The following is a 27,051-nucleotide window of genomic DNA, read 5'->3' as shown; positions in this document are numbered from 1 at the left end:
CACTGCAAGTCAAGTTCTGTCCAGGCCGCCGCGCAAGCGGGTCCCGCGATAGCAGGGCCCGATCGACATCACCATCTGCCTCCATCGCCAGCCAGCGATCGAGCTCCTCCTCGAAGGAGACACAGCTAAGCTGCGAGAAAAGCTCGAGAAGCCAGGGCCGGAGGAGAAGACAGCCAAACTGCCCAAGAATGCCTGAGCGGCTCAGGTGGCGCCTGCTCGCTCAAAGGCGAAAGGGGCTGACCCTGTAAAGGTAACCCCCACAGCGCTGAAGGTGTCTCTGCCTCTAAGGCAAGAAACCGCTGCAGTGACTTTGGTGAAGTCTGTGGGCACATCAGAGAAGAGGATGCCATCTCTGAGCCCGGGGCCTAGTGTTGCAATCACGCCATTTCAGCCCGAGGGATGTATCTCTGGACACCCTATCTACCCTCCACACTTCGGTGTCAGAAGTCCAGAAGAGGATGCCACAGGGCCCGGTTTCTATGGTTCCCTAGGCCCCGGATCAACCTCCAGCAAAGAGGAGGAAGTGTCATCCAACACGCCTGTTTCAGTCTCCACATGCACGCTGGGCACCCTCAGCCCCGATGGGGACGGATACGGCCACGACAGACAACTATATCATCACAGTGGGCGACGGGCCCCGCAGTTCAGGGCGTCCCCACCGAACGACGTGGGGTTGTTCCATTCCATGGTCGCCAAAGCCTCCGAGCTTTTCCAGCTTGTGCCAGAGGAAACTAAGAAGGAGGGTTTCCTGTACCAGAGGCGCGAGGCCAAGAGGCCTGAGATTACAACCATCGCTGGATTCGGCCGCCACAAGGAAACGGTTGGCTAACCCGTCCTCGTCTTCATTACCTCCGGACAACAAGGGGAAGAAGATGCCATGGGAAGGAAGGTCATTTACACCGCGGCATCCACAATCAAGGGGGCCAACGCACTGGCGATCCTAGCCAGGTACGACAGGGAGCTGTGATACAAGCTGGGCCCGATTCTGGAGTTCCTCCTCAACGACAAGAGGATGGAGGCGATCGCTCTCTTCCAGGGGGGAGAGGTAGCATCGGATCACGCCATCACAGTGGCGTTGGACATTGCCGACACTGGGTTCTGGCAGATGAGGAACGATGTCTGCCTTAGTCGTCAGAGCTGGTTGAAGGCCACACATTTCCACTAGGAGATCAAGGCGAGGGTGCTGGACATGCCTTTTGACAGAGATAACCTTTTTGGGAAAGTCGTCAACAAGTCCCTGCAGGCCATCAAGGCGGATACAGAGACGGCTCGTTCCCTGGGCATGCTTCAACAGCACCGCTCTTCCTTTCACTTATCCAGAGGAAAGTCGAGCAGGTTGTCAAAAGGTTTTTCCTCATCATACTGCCAACCTTCAAGAGCCATGACTCGGGCAGTTTCCAGGCCTAGGGTGGAGGAGGCCAGTGCCGCCATCGTCCGCAAGGAAGGACGCCGGCGCCAAAGCAAGCCAAAACCGGCCAGGACGTCGGGCCCCCACCCGTGCACCCCGGTGGGAGGCCGGCTGACGGGATTCATCGGCGAGTGGGAAAAGATCACCACCGACAGATGGGTGCTGGATGCTCTCGCCCAAGGACATACCCTGGAGTTTCAGCACAAGTGTCCACGGATCCCTCTGGTGGCCCGGAAGGAGCAGCACATCCCTCCTCAGCTCTTGGAGAGGGTACTGGCCATGCTACGACAAGGGGCGATGGAGTGGTCCCCTGATGACTCCGGGGCTCCGGAGTCTATTCCAGATACTTTTTGGTCAAAAAGACGACCAGAGGCTAGAGGCCCATTCTGGACCTGCGACATCTGAACAAGTACCTCAAGTCCCAAAAATTCAGGATAGTCACATTGCAGCAGATGCTCGGCCAATTGGAAAAAGGAGACTTTTTGACGTTGCTGGACCTGGAGGACGTCTACATCCACGACCCATTCACAAAAATCACTGAAGGTGTCTACGCCTCGTAGTGCCGGGGCGGCACTACCAGTTCAAGGCCCTTCCTTTCGGCTTGAAGTCGGCCCCCAGGGTGTTCACAAAGTGCCTGGCACCGGTGGCGGCCCATCTGCATCTACAGGGGATACACATGTACCCGTACCTCGGCGACTGGCTCATCCGGGCCAGCTCTCAGGAGTTAGCAGTCAGACACACAGACGACCATCCAGCTGACAGATCTGGGGTTCTCCATTAATTAACTGAAGTTTTGCTTGACGCCATCACAGAACGCGCTGTTCCTAGGAGCCAGACTCAACACAGTCTCCTGCCTAGGGTCATCCTCGGAGGAGAGAGTAGCGGCCATTCAGAGGACAGTACAATACCTGTTGTTAATGAAGACCACCACGGTGCGAACTGTCAAGATGCTGCTCGGCATGATGTCCTCTTGCATCTACATTATCCAGCTCTGCAGGTTACGGATGTAACCTCTTCAGGAGTTCCTGGACGCTTGCTGGATACAGGTGTCCGGAAGCTTCGCGGACAAGATCCTGCTCGACGAGGAGTTCCGTCGGGCAATACGGTGATGGAGCTTTCGCTTCAACATCGCCCGAGGCACAGGGTTTCAGAAACCCCCATGCCAGGAAACTGTCACCACGGACGCTTCCCTGGAGGGCTGGGGAGACCACACCGGACGTCTGCACATCAGAGGCCTATGGCTGCCGGAGGAGTATCTCCATATACATTTCCTGGAGCTATGGGCAGTGTTCTGGGCCCTCAAGTCATTCCTTCAGTCTCTGAAGGGCAAGGTGGTGTGAATCTTCCTCGACAACACCACCACGATGTTCTACATCAGGAAGCAGGAGGGCACTCGATCCCCAGGGCTCTCCAAAGAGGCTCAGGATTTGTGGCACTGGGCCATCGGACAAGGGATGTTCCTCGTTCCTCTTCACCTAGAGCGAGTCAAGAACACCATTGCAGACTCCCTCAACAGGGAATTGCGCTCCTGCCACGAGTGGAAACTTCGGCAGGACAAGGTGGACCACATCTTTGTCAGTGGGGCAGGCCGCAGGTGGATCTGTTTGAGATGGCGCCAAACTCCAATGCCAGAAGCTTGCCAGCAGATTCCACCAACCGATGAACTTGGGGGGCGCGTTCTCCTTCCCGTGGGAAATCCTGTTTCTGTATGTGTTTCCTCCGTTGCCTCTCCTGCTACGGATCATCAATGCACTCGTACAGTGCCAATGCAGGATGATGCTCATCGCCCCTGCATGGCCGAGGCAGATGTGGCATCTGGACCTTCTCACCAGAGAAGGAGGAGCAATCATTCACCACGACCCAGGATTGTTGAACCTGAGGGCTTGGCTTTTGCAGCCTTAGAGTTTAGAGGATATGAGTTGCCGGTGGACTGGAGGGACGTCCTTGCCAAGGCCAGGGCGTTGTCGACTTTGAAATTCTACGGTCACAAATGGAAGCGTTTTGCAACGTGGTGACAGGCTCAGAAGATTTCCCATCTGAGGGTCACAGCCCGCAGATTCTTCCGTACTTGCTATCCTTGGCCAAGACCGGACTGGCGCACGCCTCCATCAAAGTACATTGGGCGGCTATCTCCCGCTACACCAGGTCTCCAGGAAGATCTTTACTTTGGTCTCATCGACTCGTAAAGGAGTTCCTCAAAGGACTGTTTCGGTCTTTCCCGCTGGTGAAGGCTCCTGCCCCGGCATGGGAACTCAACTTGGTGCCAACGAGGGTCATAGGGGCCCCCTTTGAGCCTATGCATCAGGCCCCTCTCAAGTTCCTCTCGTGGAAAACTGCTTTCCTTGTGGCCATCGCCTCTGCCAGGAGAGTGGGTGAGATCCAGGACCTATCCTGCAAGTAGCCATAGCTGACTTTCCACGAATCAAGGATGGTGCTGCGAACACACCCCTCTTTCATGCCAAAGGTCCTGTCAGAATTCCACCTCAACGAGCCTTTGGTGGTACCTGTGTTTTTCCCGAAGCCTTCGTCACTGGCTAAAAGGGCCTTGCACTCGCTGGACTTTGCTCGTGCCCTGAAGTTCTATGTGACACGCACAACGTTTTTGCAAGACTTCTCAACTGTTTGTGAACTTTGGTCCTGTGAACCATGGGAAAGCCTTGTCCAAGGCTTCCATCTCAAGGTGGCTCTCCGGCTGCATCACACAATGTTATCGGTTGGCGAACCGACAGCTGTCCGGCCCCCCGACAGCCCACTCCACCAGAGCGATTGCTGCAATGATGGCGTTGCTGTCTGGTGTGCCCCTGCTGGACATCTGCAGAGCTGCTAAGTGTAGGTCTGCACACACCTTCACAAAGTTCTACTACGTCGACGGGGAGGAGGCCAGAATCGGCCAAGCAGTGCTACGCAACCTGTTCGCTTGAGGTGAGTCTGTTCCAGAGGTAAGAGTCAATTTCTTCTGTTGAGCCTTGCCACCCCCGTGGTTGTGTAATGTTGTACTGCTGTGCATACGTTATTCATGAGCATGTGAATGCATGCCAGACCCCATGCTGGAGAAGGAACAAGTTACTTACCTGTAACTATTGTTCTCCAGAATGGGTCTAGCATGGATTTACGTGCTTACCAAATCTGAAGATGGCTGCCAGAGCAGGGGTTTAGGGAGAGGACTGTCATTGGATGGGGGCAGTATGACCCAGAGGACAGTGATTGGTTTAAAGGAGAAATTCTGTTTGTAAGTGAAAGTGAAACTGTTTTTTCTTTTACCGAGGATTCTCAGCCTGAAGAGAGGGAATATTCATAACATGTGAATCCATGCTAGAGAACAATAGTTACAGGTAAGTAACTTGTTCCTTAACAGGGGCTTAACCCCAGCATCTCTCTCTGGCTTGAATCTGCCCCTTACGGGTGCTTGGATCCAATTGCTTGATAGGGTGGCCCTCCCTAATTTCTGCCCAACAATAGGTGCCTTGCTGTAGCACAGTCTTTTGAGAGATCAAGATTGCTGCATACAGCGGTCGGGGCTGTGATAGGGTCATCTTGTGGAATGAATTGTCCCACTGTTCAACATACTTACTGCTGTTACTTTTTTTTCTAGGTGGATACCAACCAGGATCGTATGGTGACGCTAGAGGAGTTCATAAAATCTACTGAGAGGAAAGATTTTAATGACCCTCACGAATGGGAGGTATGACTTAGAAAATTGTCTCATGGATTGGAGATGGATGGTTTGGAAGGGGTTGGGGAGTGAGAGGTGGAGTTATTTGGCTTGAAGGTTAGTGCATCGAGCATAGGCATTGGATTGTGACAAACTTGGAGAAGAAGTTTCATGTTTGTATGTAGAGCTCCACTGAGAACATAGAAGTGCGACAGACCTTGCTGCTATGAGAATAGTATTGAAAAGGGGCAGGTCTTTCTGCTCTGGGGAATACACAATTGCAGCACATTTCAATGGTTATTAACAGATGTGGGACTGGCAGAGTATGTTACAGCAATGGGCCTCATTACAAGTCTGGTGGTAAGGCAACAACGGGGCCGTTAGCGCTACCGGCACCTTTGCTACCGTACCGCCATGCTAAGAGTTCTGCTCGCTGGTGCCCTTGCAGCCACCAGGTCTGACCTGGTGGCCGTACCGGCACCCGCGAGCAGAACAGTACTGTAGCACCAGTAGCGTTATTAACGGTACTGGTGCTACCACCTTCTCCATTCCCATTGAGCCCTATGGGGATGTACCGGGGGCGGCACCCGCGAAAGGGCAATTACCGGGTCCGGCTGGGCCAGAATAGCCCGGTAATTGCCCATTCGCGGGTGCCGGACCCGGATGTGAGTTTGGAGGTAGCCTTGCCAGTTTTACCGGCAAGGCTACCTCCAATCTAGTAATGAGGCCCAATGCCTTGAAGTTTAGTGTTCCTGTGCAAATCTTTACCATATCAGCCTCTGCTACGGAAGGCAAGGGGAAAAGTGAAAATGTCTAAAAGGCTTTGTTTGTCGCCTGCATAGAGAGCTCTACTTAGCTCTTCTTTATAAATACCAGCCAAAGAAGGTATGAGTCAGTTGTCCAGGTCATGACCTAGTTGTTAAAGGATAAAGGTCTAAATGTACAAGATGTTCACTGATGAGGGATTTGGGACACTGGGAACTGGCTTTGCACTGGGTACTTGACTAAAAAAAACGCTTCAGTAAATACAATATCATTTTTAAAAAGGTGTGCTGTGGTAAAACATCTTGGGTCAGGTGAATATTGTTAGGAGGAGGACTTGGCTGAACTGCTGTGAGCTACCTCTCGCTTTTTAATTGCAATGTGTGCAGCCGCCATTCCCATCAGTCTGTCCACTATTTAGACTCGCTGTGGGAAACACAATTGCTGAATAAATATAACTTTATTAGTATGTAAAGGTGGCCAACTGTGTTACTGCACCCATAACATTTTAAAATCTGTGTTTTGTTATTAAATGAGATCTACACGGTAATCTTCAACACTAGAATGGGATGGATGCCGGGGTATTTATTTTAGAAAAACCTTTTGATATAACCTATAGAAAACAGGGCAATTATTTCTGTCACTTGTTTTTCTACATTCGTTCAAACTTCAGTAATTAAAAAAGAAAAATCAGCATGGTAATCATTTGTATTTTTTGTATTCACTGATGTGAAAAAAAAACATATGTTTGCTTTACTACACTGTAATCTTTATTGAATGCATCCCGTAATGAACATAAGCTTCATAATGCCTGTGAAGCACTATAGGGAAGGAACGCTCCAGTGCTACTACTTTGTGTAAGACTCAAAAAGACAAATTGGCATATAATGTGAATAATGGATTCAAAATGTGCTTTTCCACATCATTCCCTGAGTCTCATTCTCAATGGCTGTGACACATCTACCTGATAAATGCACATTTGTTTAAACCATGTTGAGTGGAGTATAGAATTGGTGTAGTGTCATCTATTTTAATGCCTGTTCACTTACCCCAGACCGGGGCACTTGAGACATTCTTACATGGTGTACTCTCCTATCTGAGAAGTCATTAGGAAGAGGAAACCGTTAGTTTCCACCAGTATTTTTCGTACATTGTATGAGCAGAAGGCAGAGAGTCTGGAGAGCCCCACGCTCGAACCTGTGATGCTCCAGGCCTCGACAAGGGGGCCAAGCTAGTCTGCCTGCCAACTTCCTGCCTCAAACGATTGCTGAAGAAGAGACTGAAAGGAGCCAGAAGCTGCCCACCTGTCATCCAGCAGTGCGGGAAGGCAGAGGAAATCTAGTAGGGAGTTGCTGAAACATAGCAGGCCTGCCACCCTTGGGTTTGGCTTCACCTGCAGGTATAGGTGCTTGGAAGAGACTGAGAAAAGGAGCCACACACGGTTCTCTCCCTTGAGAGGACTTACTGCCTGGTGCAGCGCAATGCAGTCTGAGAAACTAAACTCAATTTGTCTGCTTGAGGGGACCACCAAGATGAAGAGCTCCTGATCAAAGTATCAATCAGGAGAGAGGTATTTGTTTTCTTGCAAAATCATTTGCCAGACACACTTTTTGCACAGATTGCATCGGTCTGTGTTTTTGCTATTTTGTTTTCCTGCCTTGCGGCCAGCAGGGCCATTTTCCCACCTGTTTGGGATATCTTTCTTCAGCTCTGTTTCTAGGGTGCAAATAAGTCAATCAAATTGACTCACAGGGAGCTTACTTTTAGTGCCTGAGAAAATCTATCTAAACTATTTTGTATCATAAAGTAGTACAAAAGAAAACTACTACATGTACACGTAGCGGTAAAATAACTTTTCATAGTTTGTATAAATACAGAAAGTGGTCTCACAGCACCATGGCCTGTTCAAACAAGTACTCAAAGTCCGACAGAACCCTGATTGAGGTTCATAGGTCTCTCAAACATAATTTCCCATGTTCCAGTATTTTCCTATGGGGGGATAAATAGGAGTTCTGTATACAGAGTTCTGTAAGCAGTTGGCGATAAGACCTCTGGAAGTAGGATGCCCCAATAAAGGCAGTCCAGTCAGAGAGCTTCACTCGACAGAACTGCAGAATTCAGAGGTTATTAGGAACAACAGTGGGTGGGGGAACCCAACAGGTTGGCTCTGTATGTGCTAGCTCTGCACAGTAGGCATACAACCATGGAAAACTACAACAAACACTTGATGGGGAAAGTACCACCAACAGCAGAGCTAAACAAAGAAATGAAGACTGCGTTGTTCCAGTGACCAGCCTATAGAGTGGAGCCCTTGGAGCAGCAGTTGAGAAGGTTGCAGTTGACGGCCAGCTTGGCAAGATCAGTAAATAAAGACCCTTAACCCAGAGGAACAAACCCCTAACCACAGGTGAGGTCCTAGTGGCCCTCTGAAGAGTGTACAAGTGAAGGAATGGGGACTAAGCGACATCAGGGAAGATTTAACAATATTGATCCAGGTCCGTGGTCACATGTCGAGTAGAAAATCTCAAACGTACTCAAACGTGCAGTGATCTAACAGCCACAACAACATGTAGAGGTTTGCAACCGACTTGACCCAGCCCAGTTTGGCTTTAGACCTACACGGTGTACCAAATTAGTAACAGACATGTTTGATCATTTGAGAGAAGAAATGGATAGCAGCGGTGCTGAGAAATCACAATTACTAGATCAATCAACAGCACCAAATACTAATTACCAGATTCGAGAACCATGGAAACCAAGCAATAGCCTTACACTGGTGTGACAAGTCACAGTGCCAATATCTTATCCAGTGCCAGGTCCTCCTGAGAGAAGGACGGATGGGAACACCCCTGAACGATTCCCAAACCCACTTATAGAGCAACTATTTAGAAAGTACCAGGTCTCAAAGAAACGTGGGTTTCGGAAAACTGCATCTCTCAAGATGAATCAGGTTTAGAGATCCAAAACACAGAGTTTGTTTGTTTGTTTGTTTGTTTGTTTGTTTTATTTAGTATAGCGCTCCAGACCCAGGGGTAAATGGGCGCTTAAGGATAGGTTACATAATTACAGTAAATAATCAGTTATACAATTGTGGCGTTAAGATGCCAAATATAGAGTATACAGGCAGGCAGTAGGAGCATTTCAAGGTATGTACAATATATACAGTTGGTGCAGGTCTAAGACAATCATCTATTCAAGGTATGTACAGTAAACGCAAGTGGGACTGAGCTTAATTTATCTGGGGATTTCCTTCTCTAGAAGCCAGCTAATGACTGATCTTCTGAACAGTTGGAAGGATTTGGTCAATTTAATACTCAGTGGCAAGGTGTTCCAGAGTTGAGGGGCAAGGACACTAAAGCTTGAGCCCCCCGCTCTTTTGGCGGAGAATCTGGGCACGGTGAGGCAGAGAGTATTGGATGATCTGGTGAGTCTTGTGTTAGGCTTGAGGGAGAATTTGTTGGTGAGGTACTGGGGGGCAAGGTGATTTAGGGCTTTATAGGTGAGGCAGAGGGTTTTCAAGTCGATTTTTTGTTGGATAGATAACCATTTACAAGCTAGTCTTATGTGTGAGATGTGCTCTCTCCTGGGAATGTTTAGAGCTGCTCTCAGCGCATTATTCTGGAGGATCTGAAGTTTCTTGATTATAGCTTGGTTGGCACCAAGGTAGAGGCTGTTGCAATAATCGAGCTTAGATTGTATGAGGGCCCTCGCCAGAATGAGGCAGCTGTTTGTAGATAGAAAGGGTTTACAAGCCCTAATTAATTTCCCCGTGTAGGCGGTAGCTGAGGCGGTCATATTAACTTGTTTGGAGAGGTTGGTATTGGCGTCTAGGTAGAAGCCTAGGGTTTTCACATGGTTTACAACTGGAATGATGTTGCCATCTATGATGAATTTGGAGTAGTCAGGGCTGAGTTTCTGTAGGTTATTGGGGGAGCCGACCAAGAGGAGCTCGGTCTTCTCATCATTCAGGCAGAGGCCGTGTATGGCCATCCATGCCTGAATGATGGCGAAGATTTCGTTGATCCTGGTGGCGTCAGTGTTGTAGTTGCCAGTGATGGTGAGGAGTATCTGGGTGTCATCCGCGTAGTTAGTGTAGGTGACACCCAGATGGTCCAATTTGTCAAAGAGGGGTTTGGTAAAGATATTGTAGAGGGTAGGGGAGACGCAGGACCCTTGTGGGACACCGCATGTGATGGGGATGGGGTCTGCTGCAGCCAAAGATGAAAAAACCCTCATGGTTCTGTTGGCTAGGAAAGATTGTATCCAAGTGACAGCAGAGTGTGAGAAGTGGGCAGCAGATGAAAGGTGGTTACAGAGTATTTTGTGGTCAACCAGGTCAAAGGCTGCTGAGAGGTCTAGGAGGAGTAGGATGGCTGCTTTGTTGTTGTCCTTGATGCCATCAATCTGGCTTTTGAGGTCAACGAGGGCTGTTTCTGTTCCGTGTTGAGGACGAAAGCCAGATTGACGCAGGCCTAACAGTTGATTGGTCTCCAGGTAATCTTGGATTTGCAGGTAGGCGACTCTGTCGAGGATTTTTAGCAGGAAAGGGACCGTAGTGATGGGTCTGTAATTGGTGGGTATGGCCGGGTCGAGAGATTGTTTTTTTAAGAGGGGCAGAACCCAGGACTGTTTCAGGTTGTTAGGTACAGAATTGGTTGAGAATGAAAGGTTTATTAGTTTGGAGATGAAGGGGGCTAGGTCTCGTGCAGCATCTTTGATGATCTGGGCGGGGCAGCTGTCCCCTTTACAATTAGAAGGTTTGAGGGATGCTATGATTTTTTGGATTTCAGGAATAGTAACCGGTTTGAAAGTGAAGCCAGAGGTGTTATGGGTCGGGGTGGGTGCGCTAGGAGTGAGGGCATTGCTGTTGGCGAGTTGTTGTCTTTTGGTTTCAATTTTGATTTGGAGACCAGTAATTTTATTGGCGAGGGCATTTTGGATACTGGTGCACCAAGGCTTGTCCTTCACGCAGGTATCGGTAGGAGGGTTAGGGTTTTCTAGTTCCTTCAGGATGGTGAAGAGTTCTTTAACCGACGATTGGGCATTATTTATTCTAGTATTGTAGGTTTCCTTTTTAGTGCGGATTATCTCTTTCTTATAGAAGGAAGAGATGGTTTTGAGATTAGATTTGTTTTCTGCAGTGGGGTTGGATTTCTATAAGGCTTCCATCTTGGCTTTCTTTTTTCTTATGGATTTGAGTTCTGGTGTGAACCAAGGGTTCAAGTGGGCTATGGGTTTACCTTTGCGTTCCTTTAGGGGAGCGACAGTATCAATGGCGCTGGTGAGGGCATCATTGTAGGTGTTGACTAGAAGGTTCAGGTCGGCAGTGGCAGGCAGTGTGTTTAGCGAAGGGAGGATCAGAGGTGTGAGGGTCTCTGCTGAGATATTGCGCTTGTTTCTAGACAGGCAGGCTGGTGCACAGGGGCTCTGTTTGGGGTTGGGATTATTTAGGTTGATTTCAAATGATATGAGGGAGTGGTCAGTCCATGCAAGTGGTTGTGGGGCTTTGCAGGTGATATTACAGTTGTGGGCTGCAATCCAATCTATGGTTCTACCTTTCTGGTGGGTGGGTAGTGTAACGACTTGAGTGAAGTCGTGCTCGGATAAGGCGTTGGCCAGGGAGGCAGCTGGAGAGTCGTTAGGGTCATTAAATCCTAAGTTGAAGTCTCCTAAAATGATATTTTGGGAGTGGGGTTTGGTGTTCTCTGCTATGAGAGTGGTAATGCCTTCCTCAAAGGATCCTGTGGGGCCTGGGGGTCTATATATTAGTTGCACAGTAATGGTACTCTTGGGGGTAGTTTGTACTTTGTAGGTGAGGTGCTCGCAGGACTTTAGCGGGGGGGAGGTGATGTGTCTGAAGTCGAGTGAGGATTTGAAAATGATAGCTACACCTCCTCCGCGAGCATTAGGTCTGTCTGCTCTGAGGATGGAGTAGTTGTCGGGGAGGGCCAGAGTGAGGTAGGGTCCTGCTGCTTCATGTAACCAAGTTTCTGTAGTGGCAAGGAAGTCGAGGTCTCCTGAGAGGATAATGTCAGCAATTTCGGTGGGGTGGGCTACTAGAGATCTAACATTGAGTAGTGCACCTTTTAGAGCAGTTGCGTTAGTGGTCATGGCACTATCCTTAGTGGTTGAAGTTTTAGTCATAGGTTTGGTAGGCAGTTTGCTAGAAGTGGTGGGGAGTCTAACGCCAAGTCTATTATTGCGGTCTTGGAAGGTGGGGTAAGTTGTGGGACAGTGATCTAATAGGTTGGGAAGGAGAAGGTTGGAGGCAGTATGGTTGGCATTTGTTGAGTTGGTACTGTTAGGTAGGATGTTGGCTGGTGTGGCCTTACTTTTAGCGAAGAGTTGTTGGTGGGGGGTGTGTGAGAAAGGTGGAAGGGAGGGGAGGAAGGGTGTGGGGCAGGGGATGGGGTGGTGCCTAGGGCAGCCTAGTTTGGCTAGTCCATTGTTGTATGGTATGTAGCTGTTATTGCTACATGGAGTGTTATTGTTTAAGATACAGAAAGGGAACATGGTGAGTATGAGCCAATGGATCATAATTGGAATTGAGGAGAGCGTGGGTAGTTTGGTTGTTGGCGCAGTAGGATAGGCAGGGGCAAGATTTGAACTAGCTGGTGTGGTGCGGAGACGGGCAATTTTAATTAAAGCACAGCCGAGGTTATAGATTGAAGTTGCTGTTATAGTGCAGAAAGGGCAGTTTCAGTAATACCGCTACAGATGGCACAAGCTAAAATCGAAATTGTTGCTAGGTGCAAAAGGGCAGTTCAAATGAAGCAAACACAGGTAGGCACAGGCTAAATGCGAAGTTGTAGCTAGGGCAGTTCAAATGAAGCAAACACAGGTAGGCACAGGCTAAAATCGAAATTGTTGCTAGGTGCAAAAGGGCAGTTCAAATGAAGCAAACACAGGTAGGCACAAGCTAGAATCGAAATTGTTGCTAGGTGCAAAAGGGCAGTTCAAATGAAGCAAACACAGGTAGGCACAGGCTAAAATCGAAATTATTGCTAGGTGCAAAAGGGCAGTTCAAATGAAGCAAACACAGGTAGGCAGAAGCTAAAATCGAAATTGTTGCTAGGTGCAAAAGGGCAGTTCATATGAAGCAAACACAGTAGGCAAAGGCTAAATGCGAGGTTGTAGCTAGGGTGCAAAAGGGGAGAGGGAGCAGCCAAAGCTCCTGCTCTAAGAAGAGGGTCTGACAATGCCGTGACGTTGGCCTGAGCCGGATATATTGATGGGACAGGTTACCGTATTTACTTTGATGCTGAAAAGATCATAACATATCGTGGTAGAGTCATATTTCACGGCGTGCAGAGGTAGTGCAAACAACAAATGAACTATATGAACTAGCATATAACTGGCTAGGCGCGGCAAGAGGCACCGGCCTGATCACCGGTGAGTAGCTATTTGGCGCGACACAATTCAGATGTGGTCTGAAAGCGACCATAAGGCTCAGCATCAATATGGACAAGTGTGAGTGACAGAAATTACGGGTGAATTGACCAGGCAAGTCTCCTGGCTCCGAGATCAGTAATGCTGTTCATGTCCACAGAGTGACGGTAGTCAGGATGGCGTGTAAACCGAAGGATAGTACCTGAGGTGTGCCGCAGGGACGTGCAGGCTGGATAGGGCAAGGCAGGGCCAGTTGTGTCCGTGTTGGTGCGTGTTTATTACTTATAGGGCGCCCCAAACCCTTAGGTAGCTTGGCGCACAACATGACAAGAATATTTAAAGCATGGTTACAGTTTGCTTGGTTAAAGATATATACAGATAAAGAGGATATTTGCAGGCACAGTATCACAGTTACAACAATTGGTACATGGGAGGCAGGACATGAGAGCAGGCATCTAAGGTCATGGGTCTAGTGGTCATTGTGGCGTAGCCATGTGCGGGTGCTACGTCTAAAACTGTCATACGACTGGTCCCTTCTTAACTCAACTGGTAGTGCGTTCCATTGCTGAGCTGCTTGTACAGGGAAGCTGTTGCCTCCTGTTTATTTTAGACAGAATCTAGGTATTTGGAGGCAATGGGAGTTGGCTGTCCTGGTTGGTCGTGCAGAAGATTTTCTTGTTATTTTTTCCTTCAGGTATGGGGGGGCGGCATTATTTAGACATTTGAAGGTTAATGTAACAGTTTTGAGGAGGATCCTATCGCTGATTTTTAGCCGGTTGTAGTTTCTCCTAACGTTAGATATATGCTCTCTAGTAGGTAGGTTCAGGGCCGTTCTGAGCGCATTGTTTGCAATGTTTGTAGTTTGTTGATGATGTATTTATTAGCTCCTACATACAGTGCATTACAGTAGTCCAATTTTGATAGGATAAGGGCATTGGCTAGAATAATACAGCTTGCTAGTGAGAGGAAGGGTCTGCATGCTTTATAAAGTTTGCCAGTGTAGGCGGTGGATGAGGCCATGGAATTTACTTGTATTTTTTAGTGATAGTGTGGAATCCAGATAGAAGCCAAGAGTCTTGACTTCTTTACCAACTGAAATTATGTTGCCGTCGATGTTGAAGGCGCTGTAGTTGGTGTCAAGTTTGTTTGTTTAGGTTAACAGAAGAGCCAAGGATAAGGATCTCTGTTTTATCGTCGTTCAGGCAGAGGCCATGGGATGCCATCCATGGCTGAATGAGGATGTAGATTTCGTTTACTAATGCTGTATCCGCAGTGAAACTGCCCGAAAGGGGAATGAGGATCTGGGTGTCATCTGCATAGTTTGTGTAGGTGATACGTCGAATAAAGGCTTAGTAAAGATATTATACATAGTTGGCGAGACACATGAGCCCTGGGGAACTCCATATGTTGTTTGAATAGGGTCTGCCGAAGCTGAAGTGGAGAAGACTTGCATACTTCGATTGTCAAGAAAGGATTGGACCCAGACTATAGCTTCACTTGAGAAGTGGGCGGCCGATGCTAAGTGTTTGCAAAGTACAGTGTGGTCGACCAAGTCGAAAGCCGGCGACAGATCAAGGAGGCGTAGCATAGCTGTGTTTCCTTTGTCGTTCAGCTCATCGATTTTGGGCTTTGAGATCTATAAGTGCAGTCTCAGTGCCGTGCTGAGGTCTGAACCCAGATTGTCGCGTGCCTAGTAGTTGGTTAGTCTCCAGGTCCTTTTGAATTTGAAGATAGGCCACTCTATTATCTTCAGGAGGAATGGCACTGTTGTGATGGGCCTGTAGTTTGTGGGGATGAAGGGGTCTAAGGTTTGTTTTTTAAGCAGGGGTAGAACCCAGGATTCTTTTAAGCTGCTTGGGACGGTGTTGGATAGGAAAGAGGCTTTGATGAGTTTAGTGATAAAGGGTGCTAGGTCTCTGGCTGCATCCTTAATTATTTGGGCTGGGCAGTTGTCGCCTTTGCAATTTGATGGTTTAGTGAGGCAATGATTTTTTTCAGTTTCCTGGGTGGAGACTTTAGAGAATTTGAATGGTGCTAGGTTGGGTTTGTTAATAGGACTGGAGATAGGAGTTTCCATGAGTGGAAGCAAGGTTTTTTTTTTTTGCTGCTATTTTGGATTCTAGTGTTTTTTATTTTATTTGCTAAGGCATTTTGGATGTTAGTACACCATAGCTTGTCTTTAGGTACGTTATCCGGTAAGGGTATGGGAGATTCTAATTCTCGCAGGATCACAAATAGTTCATTGGTATTGGAACATGCTTTGGAGATTCTTTCATTGTAAACTTCTTTTTTAGTTTGGATAATTTCTTTCTTATAGTTGATGGCTCAAAGTTTGAGTTTTAGTTTGTTTTCTTCCGTTCGGGTGTGTTGCCATAGGGTTTCTAGCTTCCTTTTTTCCATTCTAAGTTTTTTAGGTGAGGGGTGAACCAAGTGTTAAGGTGGGTCTGTTTTTTACTTTTGCAGTGCTTAAGTGGGGCAATGGTGTCTAGGGCTTTGGCCATAGTATCGTTATGAGTCCACCAGCGTATCTGGATCAGAGTTACTTGGCAGGGCATTAATCACTAGAAGGAGAAGGTAGGTAAGATGTTGTCAGGTGTGATATTTTTCCTTGATCTAGTGGGAAGAGAAGGTGCCATTATTTATTCTTTATTAACTTCCTTGTTGAGTATTAAGCTGAAGTCAATTAGGAAGTGGTCGGTCCAAGGTTGGGGTGTAATTTTAGGGAACGTGGTCGGGCAGTTTGAAGTGACTACCCAGTCTAATGTCCTCCCTTTATCGTGGGTAGGGGTGAGGACTTTTTGGGTGAGGGCAACTATTCATCAAGCATCGTGGCTATTGCTTGAGCTTGTTGGTCATCCGGGTCGTTAAGTCCTAAGTTGAGGTCACCTAGGATCATTATTTGAGATGACTTTTTTTTGTATTGCTAGCTAAGAGGCTAGATATGTCCTCTTCAAACGAGCCTAAGGGCCCTAGTGGCCTGTATATAAGGTAAATGGTTAGAGTGCGACATGGGGATATAGGTAGTTTTGCTGATAGTGCTTCACAAGATTTTAGTGGGGGTAGCATGGATAGCCTTAGGTCCAGGTTAGTTTTAGCAATGATAGCTAAGCCACCTCCTCTGACGTTGGGTCGGTCCCTTCTTAGGAGTTGGTACTCTTTAGGTATCGCTAAGGAAAGCCCTGGACCTGCTGCATCATGTGCCAGGTTTCTGTGACCGCGAGAAGGTCGAGGTTATCTGATGTTAGGATATCAGCTATTTCAGTGGCATGGGCCGCGGCGGATCTAGCGTTTATCAGTGCACCCGCTATTGTGATTGTTCTGGGTGGGCTTTGGGTGTTTAAAATTGCTGGTGTATGTTCTTTCAATTTGGCGTTTGCAGAGGTTTGTAGACATGCTTGCGCCATGTTCCTAGTAGTATTTTTCGGGTTGGTACGCCGGTTTAAGTGAGTGTTGCCGGGCAGCTTAGGTTCATAGAAGGATGAGAGTCTAGCACGAAGTCTAGTATTTCTATGCATAGTAGGGCAAGGTGCGTATTTCATTTGGTCCATGGTTACTGATATTAATTGTAAGAGCAGTAAGGTTGCAGATAGCAACAGAATTGTGCTGACATGCATTCTGCGTCTGTTAATACCGGTTACAGGAAATGGGGTACCGTGGTCTGAGGCTGAGACCTGGCTAGCGTGAGTGCGGTCAGGTAGTGGTTAGACTAAGGGTGGTTAGCTGTAATGGTTTGGGTTCAGGTTTGGCATTGTGGTTCTTTCTAGATTGGGGCATATGCTAGTATCTTAGTGGTCACATGGTTAGGTACAGTGTTCAAAGGTGACAAGAAAGCAATGTTTCTCATTAGGTTGAGTAAGGCATGGGCTATAGCTTATAACATTTCACGGTTGGCTGAGTTAGGCATAGGCTACGACCAGTACTCACAGAGGGGCTAAAAGCAGTATTTCACTGTGGGGCTGATAAGCACATTCCATAGTGGGGCTAAAAAGCAGTATTTCACAGTGGGGCTGATAAGCACATTCTATAGTGGGGCTAAAAAGCACAAATCACGATGGGGCTAAAAAGCACAAATCACGATGGGGCTAAAAAGCACAAATCACGATGGGGCTAAAAAGCACAAATCACAATGGGGCTAAAAAGCACAATTCACAATGGTGCTGAGAAGCACAAATGTAGCTGGCAATGGTCTTATGACAGGAAGGCACACATATTGGCAGCATTAGGTCGTTTCATAGGACACACAGGTCAAACAGTAATGGCAGAACTATAGTAATTACTCAAACAGTGCGAGTGCGGTACTATAATTAATCAGGTGTTGCAGTTACAGTATCCGTCATGAGAACTTAGTAGTCTCGCTGGCAGCAGCGTAGGTGAGGATGCACGTGAGTAAGTGGCAATGAATGGGGCACTAATGCCGGTGTATAAAACGGAGTGCCTCAAGGGCATTCGTGCTATTTGGCAGCGGTGGTGTGGGAGCAGGATTTATAGCGCTCCGCTGTGTGGATACGGGGGTGAGGTTCAGGTGAGGTAGGCGAGGTGCAAGGCAGGATTAATGGCCGATGTGCGGCAAGTGGGTAACTCGGCCCAGCTTTGGATCCTATCAGAATGGGTGGGCAGTAGTTTGTGGCCTGCTAGTGGGTACATAGTCATAGCTACACGGTTAAGGAGAGTTAACAGTATTCATTGCTTAGGGCTGCAGTGCCCTGAATGTTTGCATTACGGGCAGCTAGGCAAGTTAAGAAGATGTTGTAGACCGTTGCCATGCACATATATATGGCGATGGTAGCACGGAGTAGGCAGGCAGGTGTTTGCAACATACGTTGTGCGCAGGGTTGAGTACGGACAAGATCAAAAGGGTTTGATGAAGCAGAGGCTCCGCATTCTGTCTTAGATTAGAAAGTACGCCGGTTAGATCATATCGTTTAGCGTAGTAAATGTACCTTTGCAGTGTAGACAATGTTGATGACGGCAGGACCGTTAAGCGCGCCTGTGCTGATAGATCAGTTCAGTAGCAGAGTGACTGGCTCACGGCATGTACAGCTGTGGACAGGCTAGGGACAGGAAGCAGCCTTGTTTCTTGGGCCTTGGTGAGGTGGGTCGGCTTACGCCTGCCGGAGCCTGAGAGGTGCAAATATGGGCCAGAATAGCCAATCCGAGCCTGGCAGCAGAGCTTAGGCTTGGTTAGGTGGAGGGTGCTAAGGCATCATACCCCTGGCTGGCCATCTTGGAAGGTGCACTCCTCGTGGTGCACAACGGAGAAAGGGGGTTTCAGGTGGCAAAATTCTATTTTAGAAGCAGTTTTTCAAGCCGAATGAGGGCGGCGGAGCTAATTTCAATCACATCTGTAAATAGATGTGCTCCGACGATTTTGTAAGCGGCGGTCAGTATTCAGGCACAGAATTAGAAGCCTGCTTACCGCATGTAGACTGCAAGTGGGGCTCTCTTCTCCTAGGCTGAACACTGCTCCTGCAGTGCCCAGATGGAGCTCCTGCTCCTCCGTGGGTGGATGATCAGTGGAGTCTCAGGCTAGGGACTAGAGTGGATTTCAGAGTGTCTTTCAGGAATTCAGCAAAGCATGCTCTATGGGAAAACACTAGAAAATCCACAGAGACATCTTAGTCAACAGATGTTGATTCTCGAAGGGACAAACGTAGCTTTTGCCAACCGTCGCCTCCTTGAAGCAGCAGCATGTTTGAAGAACGTTTTTCTGACTCCCTGTAACTGCAGCATTTAAGAACAGAAATACTTAATTCACTTTTCCAAAAGGGAAAACAGTTTGGCACAGGTGGGAACTTACTAAAGGTTTTCATGTCCCTTGGGATGGCCGGTTAACCACCAGAAACCCAAAAAACAAACCTCTTTGCAGTGGGAGTGCCAGGAGGCATGGCAGGCGAAGAGCCGCAGACAAACACCAGCTTGGTAACCGACTGAAAGAAATTGAATATGGTGCCAAGCCTTTTAAAGGCTTTCTTCTCCTGGCTTGTGTTAGGACAGTTTTTCTGAAGGCCAACTAAGGGCTTAGTAAAACCATTCAACTGAGACAGTAGAAGACTCCACTTTTAGTATAAGGCTGTACCACCTGAGTTCAGGGTAGCGTAGACAGAGCAGCCAGGCTTATTTTAGGAGGAAGAGAGCACTGTAGAATCAGTACAAAGAAATTGTATTATACATATGGTCAAAAGAAACACTGAAACACTATGTATTGTAAAAATAAATGGTTTATAAATCTTGGGGGAAATAAGTACTATCACATTATAAAAACACAGCACTATGCTTGACGATGCACAGACCAAAGCAAATAACATTATTTGGAACACCTAACAGTATTGTATTGTATTGTATTGGGTTATTTATATAGCGCTCTTTCCCCATTTGTATGAACACAACGCGCTTTGTGTTGGAATGCTCTTGGTGACCGTAGTCAATGTGGTGGAGGTTCTAAGAGTTTTGGATTGAGAGATGCTTGTGTGCATTTCAGCCGGCTTAGGATTTAGGTGGCTGGCTAGGCTCCACTACGCAGCCCAAAGGTCAGGCACATGGGTGGGTTCTGTTGGTGGTTTGCGATAGACTGCTATTGTTGAAGATTCGATGTGTGGCCAGCTATACCAAATTTTCTTTGTTGATAGTCACTGTAAGCTAGTGGCAGAGGTGTTGAGTTACGTCAGGTGTTTCAGTGTGGGCGTCTAGGTGGGCATAGCCATAGCTGCATTCTACGGTGCATGAATGTATGGCCGTGCCTGTGTGCACAGACGTTCTTAAAAGATGTATGTACCTAATGCTTTGATGTAGATCGGTTGCAGAATCCTTATCCTTTGTCCAATGTGGACGGCATGTTCTCATTACTCGTGGTCTCTCTGATGCGAAGGTCTGAGCGGCGAGGGCGAGAGGGGTTTAGTGCGGTATGCCACAGCAAATGCGGCTGGCTTCCTTGGTGTGTTTGTCCGTTAGGGGGGGGGTGTCGAGCAGGGGAGCGATAGTTTGTCAGGTAAGCGGATGCTAATGCTGTTGTCGTTTTTGCGGTAGTATGTCTAGGTGAGCCACTGCGAGTGCTGTCAGCATGAATTATGTGACTGGTGTATAGGGATGGTGGGTCCAGCAGTGTAGTTTACAGAGGGGCCGAGTTCAGGTGGAAGTTAGAAAGAGAAAGTGCCTTTCTGAAGTTCAGGTGATTTTCAGTGTTGCAAATGTGTAGGGAAAGAAGTTCCAGATAATTGGCGCTTGGACGGAGAACAAGGTCCCGCCCAGCCGGGAGGAGTTGTGTGGTGGGACCACTAGGCGATATGCTGTGTGCGATCTGAGATTCCTTGAGGGCTGGTAAGGGAGGATTTTGTCTTGAAGGAATTCAGGGCCGGTGTGGATGGTGCGGTAGGTGATGCACATGGCCTTACAGGTAGTGCGCTGGCCAGTCTGGAGCCAATTGAGAACTTTTAGTTTGAGTCTGATGTGTTCTCTGGGGGGGATAGGCCGTGCTGCTGCATTTTGGATTCTTTGGTGTTTCCTTAGTTGGAACGCTGGAGCTCCTAAGTAGAGGCAATTTGCATAGTCCAGGATAATGGAGTTGATGGCGGAAAATAGGTGGGGATGGGTGAGGTAGGAGAAGATACGGTTTTGGATACAGAGGTGGTGTGATGGTTGAGGGATGGGTCTGTGTCCAATGTGCAACCAAGGTTTTTTTTTTACCACTTTTGAAGTTGCCGGTGCTTGTCCTAGGGATTTAGGCCACGGAATTGGTTTGGGAAGGAGGAAGGAGTGCTGTTTTTTTGCATACCGAGATTTCAGTTCTCCAGGAGTTGAGGATGATCCTATGGTAGCCCATGGGGTTCCTAGAATAAAAGTGATTTCTGCTCACCCTTTTAGGGCCCACCCTACATTGGTGTTAGTGAGTAGGCCCAACCCTACACCCTCTATTGTGTTTTGAGCTAGTTTAGATTGGTCCCTGCCCTAGAGATGCCATTACACACAGTGTTTGAGTGGACCTCAGTGTTTGGCGTTTTCAAGGATGAATGATTATTCTTTTGGGTCATTGCTGGTCTGCGGTTCTAATTGCTGTGACTGGATCCTGTAAACCGTTCACTCACCAGGTTGTTTCACCATTCCCGAGCATTGTTTTTCGAGAACTGCCACTGTGAGTGCCTACTTTAGGGCACTGGGCTGGTGAGTTATTGAAGATACTTACCCTTTTAACTGTTTTGTGTCTCGCATGTATTGGCTTAAATCCTTCTCTTCTCCTTTGGTGCTGAGACTCCTACCTGGCAGTGGAGCCCTTGGCGGGAGTTTCCTCTGGCGTAGTTTGTTGCCTTCTCTGCACCTGTTGGGTAGAACTGACTTATCTGACTTTTGCCCATAACAGCCGCACAGTCTACAGTCTATCCTATGGGGCACTTCACTTTCACTGTAAACCCCTACAGAGTTACCTTCTAAGGTTCTCACCAGAATATTGGCATTTTTCCTGCGTCCCTGGAGTTTTATACAAAGGCTTGCATTTACTAGCTACTAACCTCGATTTAAGGTGTATTTAAATTATTGTAATCATCTCCTACCGATTGAATTACTGTGCACCAATACTAGTTAAAATTAATATCTCTTGGCTTTGTTGGTTATTGCGTGAAGCCCTTTTCCTCGCTCTAGGAGCTGTACGGCTGTGTGGTGTACATCTGTAATGTTCATATTACAATGTGCTAGAGGTTAGGAGAAATAATGGGTGGAGTGTACATTTCAGTTCCAGATAGTTACTCTAGAAATGTATGTTTTATTGTCTGGAGTTCTCTTTTCTTACCACCCATCAGACTCTGTGTCTAGTGCCTGCCACCAGGTAGTTGGCTTACACTTCGTGTTTGGAGTGGGCGGCGTCTGTTGTAACCATTTGCTATTTTTAGACGTACACTGGAATTTCACTGTTTTTCTTTAACTCAAAGTACTTATTTGACCAAATAGCTATTCTATGTGTTCCCTTAGTGCATCTTTTTTTCAGTATACCAGTGTCGTTTTCGTTGGGGTTAACTATTGGGAATACCTGTACATCACTGCCAGCCTTCCATTCTCAAGGTAACCCCGACTGCTCTGCCATAGCTACCCTTATTGAGAGTCCGGTCTTTCATTTTGATTGGAACCCCTGTTATACCTTTAGGTTTGTTTTCCATCCCTCACCAGATTGCTTTGGAATAATCTCCATAACACAGAACCTTAAAGCTTTGTGTTCATATGGGTTTTCCAAATCAATCCTGTGGCAGATTCTGAGAGGCCACCCTATTCTGGTGAGGAAGTAAAGCCCAGGGGCAACGTGTTTGTCTTGGATGTAGCACCACACAGGTTCGAACCTGATGCCGCTCTTGGAACCCACAATGCTGGTATTAAGTGCGTTATAAATGAACAATTAAATAAAAATTGTGGTTAGCAGGAAAAACACTATTATTTAGCCAAAATCTATCAAGGTATTGTGACTGAGCATTAGTATTAGTGCTTAGACTTAATATGAGGGCTGGTAAAGGCTTCAATTAATTGCACACAGAGCATGCTTACAAATGCAAGTTAGGCAGAATCTATCGGAATACAGTAATATTTATTAGGCCTTGAACAAACTCTTCTCATTGAAAATCGTATGTAAGCAAAACTACTCTCCCAGGTTCAACTTGGGTCCTTCCTATCCTCTATCTCTACCTGTGGTGTTCCCCAGGGGTCTAACCTCTCTCCCTGGCTGTTCAACCAATACCTGGCACTTTTTGCCCACCGCATTGCTGCTCTCTGCTCCAACTTTCAGTACTATGCAGACGACACTCAGCTCATTTTCAGGCTCCCTTCCACCACCTCTTCTCCTATCTGTTTGTCCGCTATGCAGGAGTGGTGTGCCGCCCTTAATGCCAGTAAGACTGAGATTCTCCTCATCAGCACACCTGCTCCCTCCTTTCCTTTCTCTTTCTGGCCGGCCTCTCTTGGCCCTCTGCCTTCTCCCACCTCTGAGGCTAAAAACCTTGGGGTCATCTTCGACTCCACTCTCTCCTTCTCTCCTCACATCTCTGACGTCTAAAAGAAGTCACACTACCAGCTGCACCTCCTCAGAGGTATTCTTCCTTTCCTCTCCTTCCCCCAGAAGCTCACTCACCAGAGCTCTGGTTCTTTCTAGGCTGGACTACTGCAACAGCCTCTTTCTAAATCTGCCTGCTTCTATTCTCTGCCGTCTGCAACTCATCCAGAACAGGACTACGAGACTTGGCCTCAAGCCCAGGGATCGTATCTCTCCAAGACTGAAATCTCTGCACTGGCTCCCAGTGGCTGCGAGGTTTAAGTTAAAAAACCCTCTGCATTGTCCACAAGGCCTTCTGGGGCCTCAATACCTCCAACTCTCTCTTCCTAAATATCTTCCCTCTCGAGCTCGTCGCTCATCCACCTCCAACTGCCTCAGGGTCAATCGCTTCTCCAAGCAACAAGGTGGTGGTAGATCTTTCTTCGACTGGGGCCTCCCTCTGGAACTGCCTCCCTGAAACGTGAGGAGAACCATCTCCGGTTCCGGAAGCACCTCAAGACCTTCCTCTTTGCTTCTGCTTTCTCTCCCCTGCTGAAATCCTGACTGAAACTGCTCTGGTCACTTGGTTACCCTCTGATCTGTGGCCCAGGTCCCCCCGACCCCTCCTCATCCCACCAGCCAGCAGCACACCTGCACTGCCTCCCAGGCAACCTCTGCACTTGGGGGGCTGTTTCTGTATACCTTCATTCCCCACCAGCTCTTGGCACTTGATGTCTGCACTAGCTGGCTGCACTTTTACCTATTGTTTTATTTATTTAATGTATTCCTTGCTGTTGATCCTATGTATTGCACTGCCCCCTACCCATTCCCCCCGCACTTACCCTTTCCCCTCTGCCCTGCACTTGTGTTATCTCAATGTCACCTGGCCTAGTAAGATCGTGGTCTGTCTTCCCTTTGTTCACCCTCCCTTGCCTCGGCGCACCTTGAAACACTCGTGTATAGGCGCGTTATGAATGCCATATATCGTACCAAGCCGACACTATAACATATGTAAATTCGCCTTGGGGTGCTCTGGCTCCACCACTTTACTTTTTAAGCAGTTAGAGCACATAATAGACCACTCTAAAGTAGTAAAGCAAGTGAAGAAAACAAAGGTAACTAATATAATCAGTTAGAAAACAGGTAAGTAATTCGAAGAGCAGAAAAACACAACTACACGGCCTTTTAAAAATACACCGCTATGCTGAAGTCCTTCCCTGTTAAATAAAACGGGGCTAGTGCCTTAAAAGTTACAAGTCCGAATGTTAGCCCCTTTGTATGGAGTGTTAAGCCAGAATTCCTATTCTGGACATTCTAGGGCTACGTTTTGCGGCCCATCACCGTTTTGCTCCCACCCTCCTACCCCCCCACCCCTTTCACTTTTTTGGTTCCTTTATTTCTTTTTGATGGCCAGAAGCACTTCTCCTGATTTCCCCCTGCCATTATGTCCCTTTTTACCAGATGTAAGGTATATGGTTTTGGGTCGCCCCCTAAAGCGTCCTGTCCCAGGGGTGCCTCTCAGGTCCCCATTTTTGACTTGGGGTCATTTTTTCAAAGTAGACCGTTTTTAGGGTGTAGGTCGTTGGCAGCTATACTTTAGTTTTGGCTTCGCCGTGGATTACTTGGGTGGTAGTGGTAGCCCAATGTCCCATTTTGGTAGACATTAGGGTACCAATATGTTTTTTTTTTCTAAATCCTGCTCTCCTCCATTTTGCGTTGCAGGAATCTCCTTTGTCTAGATGACCACGAGGTGGCCTGAAAAATTCCCATTCTGACTGCGTCGTTTCTGTGTGAGCACACAGTGGCAGCCTCCATATTGGTTCTAACTGGTTTAGGCCAGTATAGGTCCCTGCACTATCACTCTCACTTCCTATGGTGGTAGCTAATGCTAAGCAGCGTTACTACTGACCAATCAATCTGGTTGGTCATGCGACCCACAGCCTCCCGCCCATTTTAGTGATTTTCTTGGCTTTGCTTTGGCCAGCCCCTTTGTGCAAGGCTTTGTTGCACTCTTTTGCTTTCCTGTAACCTTGAGATTGCAGGTCAGCCGACTTTCTGACAGAGAATTCTCGCTCATTCCAGCAGTTTTTAAAGCCCTCACTTGGCAATACTTGCACAGAGCAGTGGCTTTGGCATATCCCAGTTTGGGTTCTTGGCTACTAGAGGTTGTGTGCAGGCTTCTTTGAGACTACCGGTGAGTCCCCAGATCTGCTGGGTGGAGCCCTCCACCCTGAAACCAATTTCTGGGCTGGGTTTACCACTGCATACAGCCTTTTGCCGCCAGAATTATCCAAATTGCTGTGTGTAACTTCTGATGTCCAGAAGGTGGTTGATGCCTCAACTACCACCAGATTGTCAGTCTACAACATCCAGGGGTGTCACTAGCTGTTGTGTCCATTCTGGGGTGGTTTTGATGTGCTGTTGCCTTCTTTTGTGCCTTGATCTGCTGGGAGCGGTTTTATCGGGTTCCCTCTTCTTCTTGAAGTCTTCGCAGATGGATTTCTCACATCTGGCTTGAAGGGAGATGTCCTGGGAAGAGCCTTTACTTTCCCTGGTCACTAGGATCTTTGTTGGCTCTGGGTAAAAGTCCTGGAGAACCCGAATCCTGAAAACCATACATGTGGAAAAGAGCAATTTACTTACCAGGTTGTTTTGGGGTGCTGAAGCAGTTTTTGCTGAAACTGTCAATGTAAGTACCTACCTGTTCCTGTTAGCCAAGGGTTGGGCGATTTACTGTGATATGCACCTCCAATTGTTCTGCTGCTCTGGGGTAGATTCCCGTGAGGTGAGTGTGTACCACAACTCCCATAGACTTCGATTGGGTGTTCCCCCCCCTGTTCTGCTGCTTCTTCCTCTAGGACCTGTTTCCATCTCCTGACCTCTGGAACAATTCTTTGGGGGTCTCATGTGGCCTTCCCAAGAGTTGCCTGTGTCACAAATTCCTCACCTGTTGGGTGTATCAGACTTGCCTAAATTCAATTGGATTATCCATTAACTTTTCCCATTCATTCCAATGGAACTTTGAACTTACACTGGAACTCTCCTAAAATGGACTCTGCTGTACTTACCTGCCCCTGTATGTTTTTCCTAGATACCCTATGATTTCAATGAGCTCTACACCAAGTTTCATAATTAATGGGAAAGAGTTTTCCCTGCTTTCCCTCCATAGACATTGATGACAGTTTTGTGAGGAAGTGAGACCTTTTTGCTTTACTTACCTTGCTAAACTCATCTGGCTGGGGGGCACTGATCAGTCCTTTTGGCTATCAGTGCAGAGGAACTCTGTTCTTCATGATAACGTTCTCCGTTTTTCTGCACACACCACATTCTGTGAAGCACGGTAGACACATTTGTGTCTCTAACTGTTTTTGGTATCTTTGTGGTAACTGGCATGATTTGTCCAGGATGGGCTGGAGGCAGCGGACCCCTTTATAGTATTTTCTTTTTTAGTTTTGTACACTTTACCGGTTTATGCCCTTTAGAGTAGCATATACCCTAAAGTGCCGGTTCCATGAGATTTTGCCTGTCCTTTAGCAGTTTTGTAGTTTGACCTTCTTCCTGCTGTGCTGGATTTTCCATACATGGTAATTTTGAAAGTTTTTTATGGAACATGCTTCGGCTAGAGGCATTTGGTGCATCAGAATTACAAACATAAGAACAAAAAAAAATAACATGGGGAACAAAGCGGTACAGCATAATAAAAAATAATAAGCATTGTATCTCTTACATTTCTTTTTACTCTTTTCAACACTCGGCCAGTACGAAACACTGCTGGACGAGCAGATGCTAAGGGGAGTGTATGCAATATATGCAGTGCACTGTGTTTGCGAAATGCAGGTT

General features: G+C 47.5%; 1 protein-coding gene across 1 annotated transcript in view; it reads left to right on the top strand.

Annotated features, from left to right (window-relative positions):
- Positions 1–27,051, top strand: part of NUCB1 (nucleobindin 1) — a 684,805-nt gene that overhangs the window by 495,630 nt on the left and 162,124 nt on the right. Inside the window, exon 10 of the mRNA XM_069606079.1 lies at positions 5,001–5,090. Within this exon, the coding sequence (XP_069462180.1) occupies positions 5,001–5,090 (90 nt within the window). The remainder of the gene's footprint in view (positions 1–5,000; positions 5,091–27,051) is intronic.

Source organism: Ambystoma mexicanum, chromosome 1p, assembly GCF_040938575.1.
Source record: "Ambystoma mexicanum isolate Mex_15411 chromosome 1p, UKY_AmexF1_1, whole genome shotgun sequence".
NCBI classification, from domain to species: Eukaryota; Metazoa; Chordata; class Amphibia; order Caudata; family Ambystomatidae; genus Ambystoma; species Ambystoma mexicanum.
The sequence above is the reverse complement of the archived record's forward strand: the minus strand, read 5'-3'. Positions and strand labels throughout refer to the sequence as shown.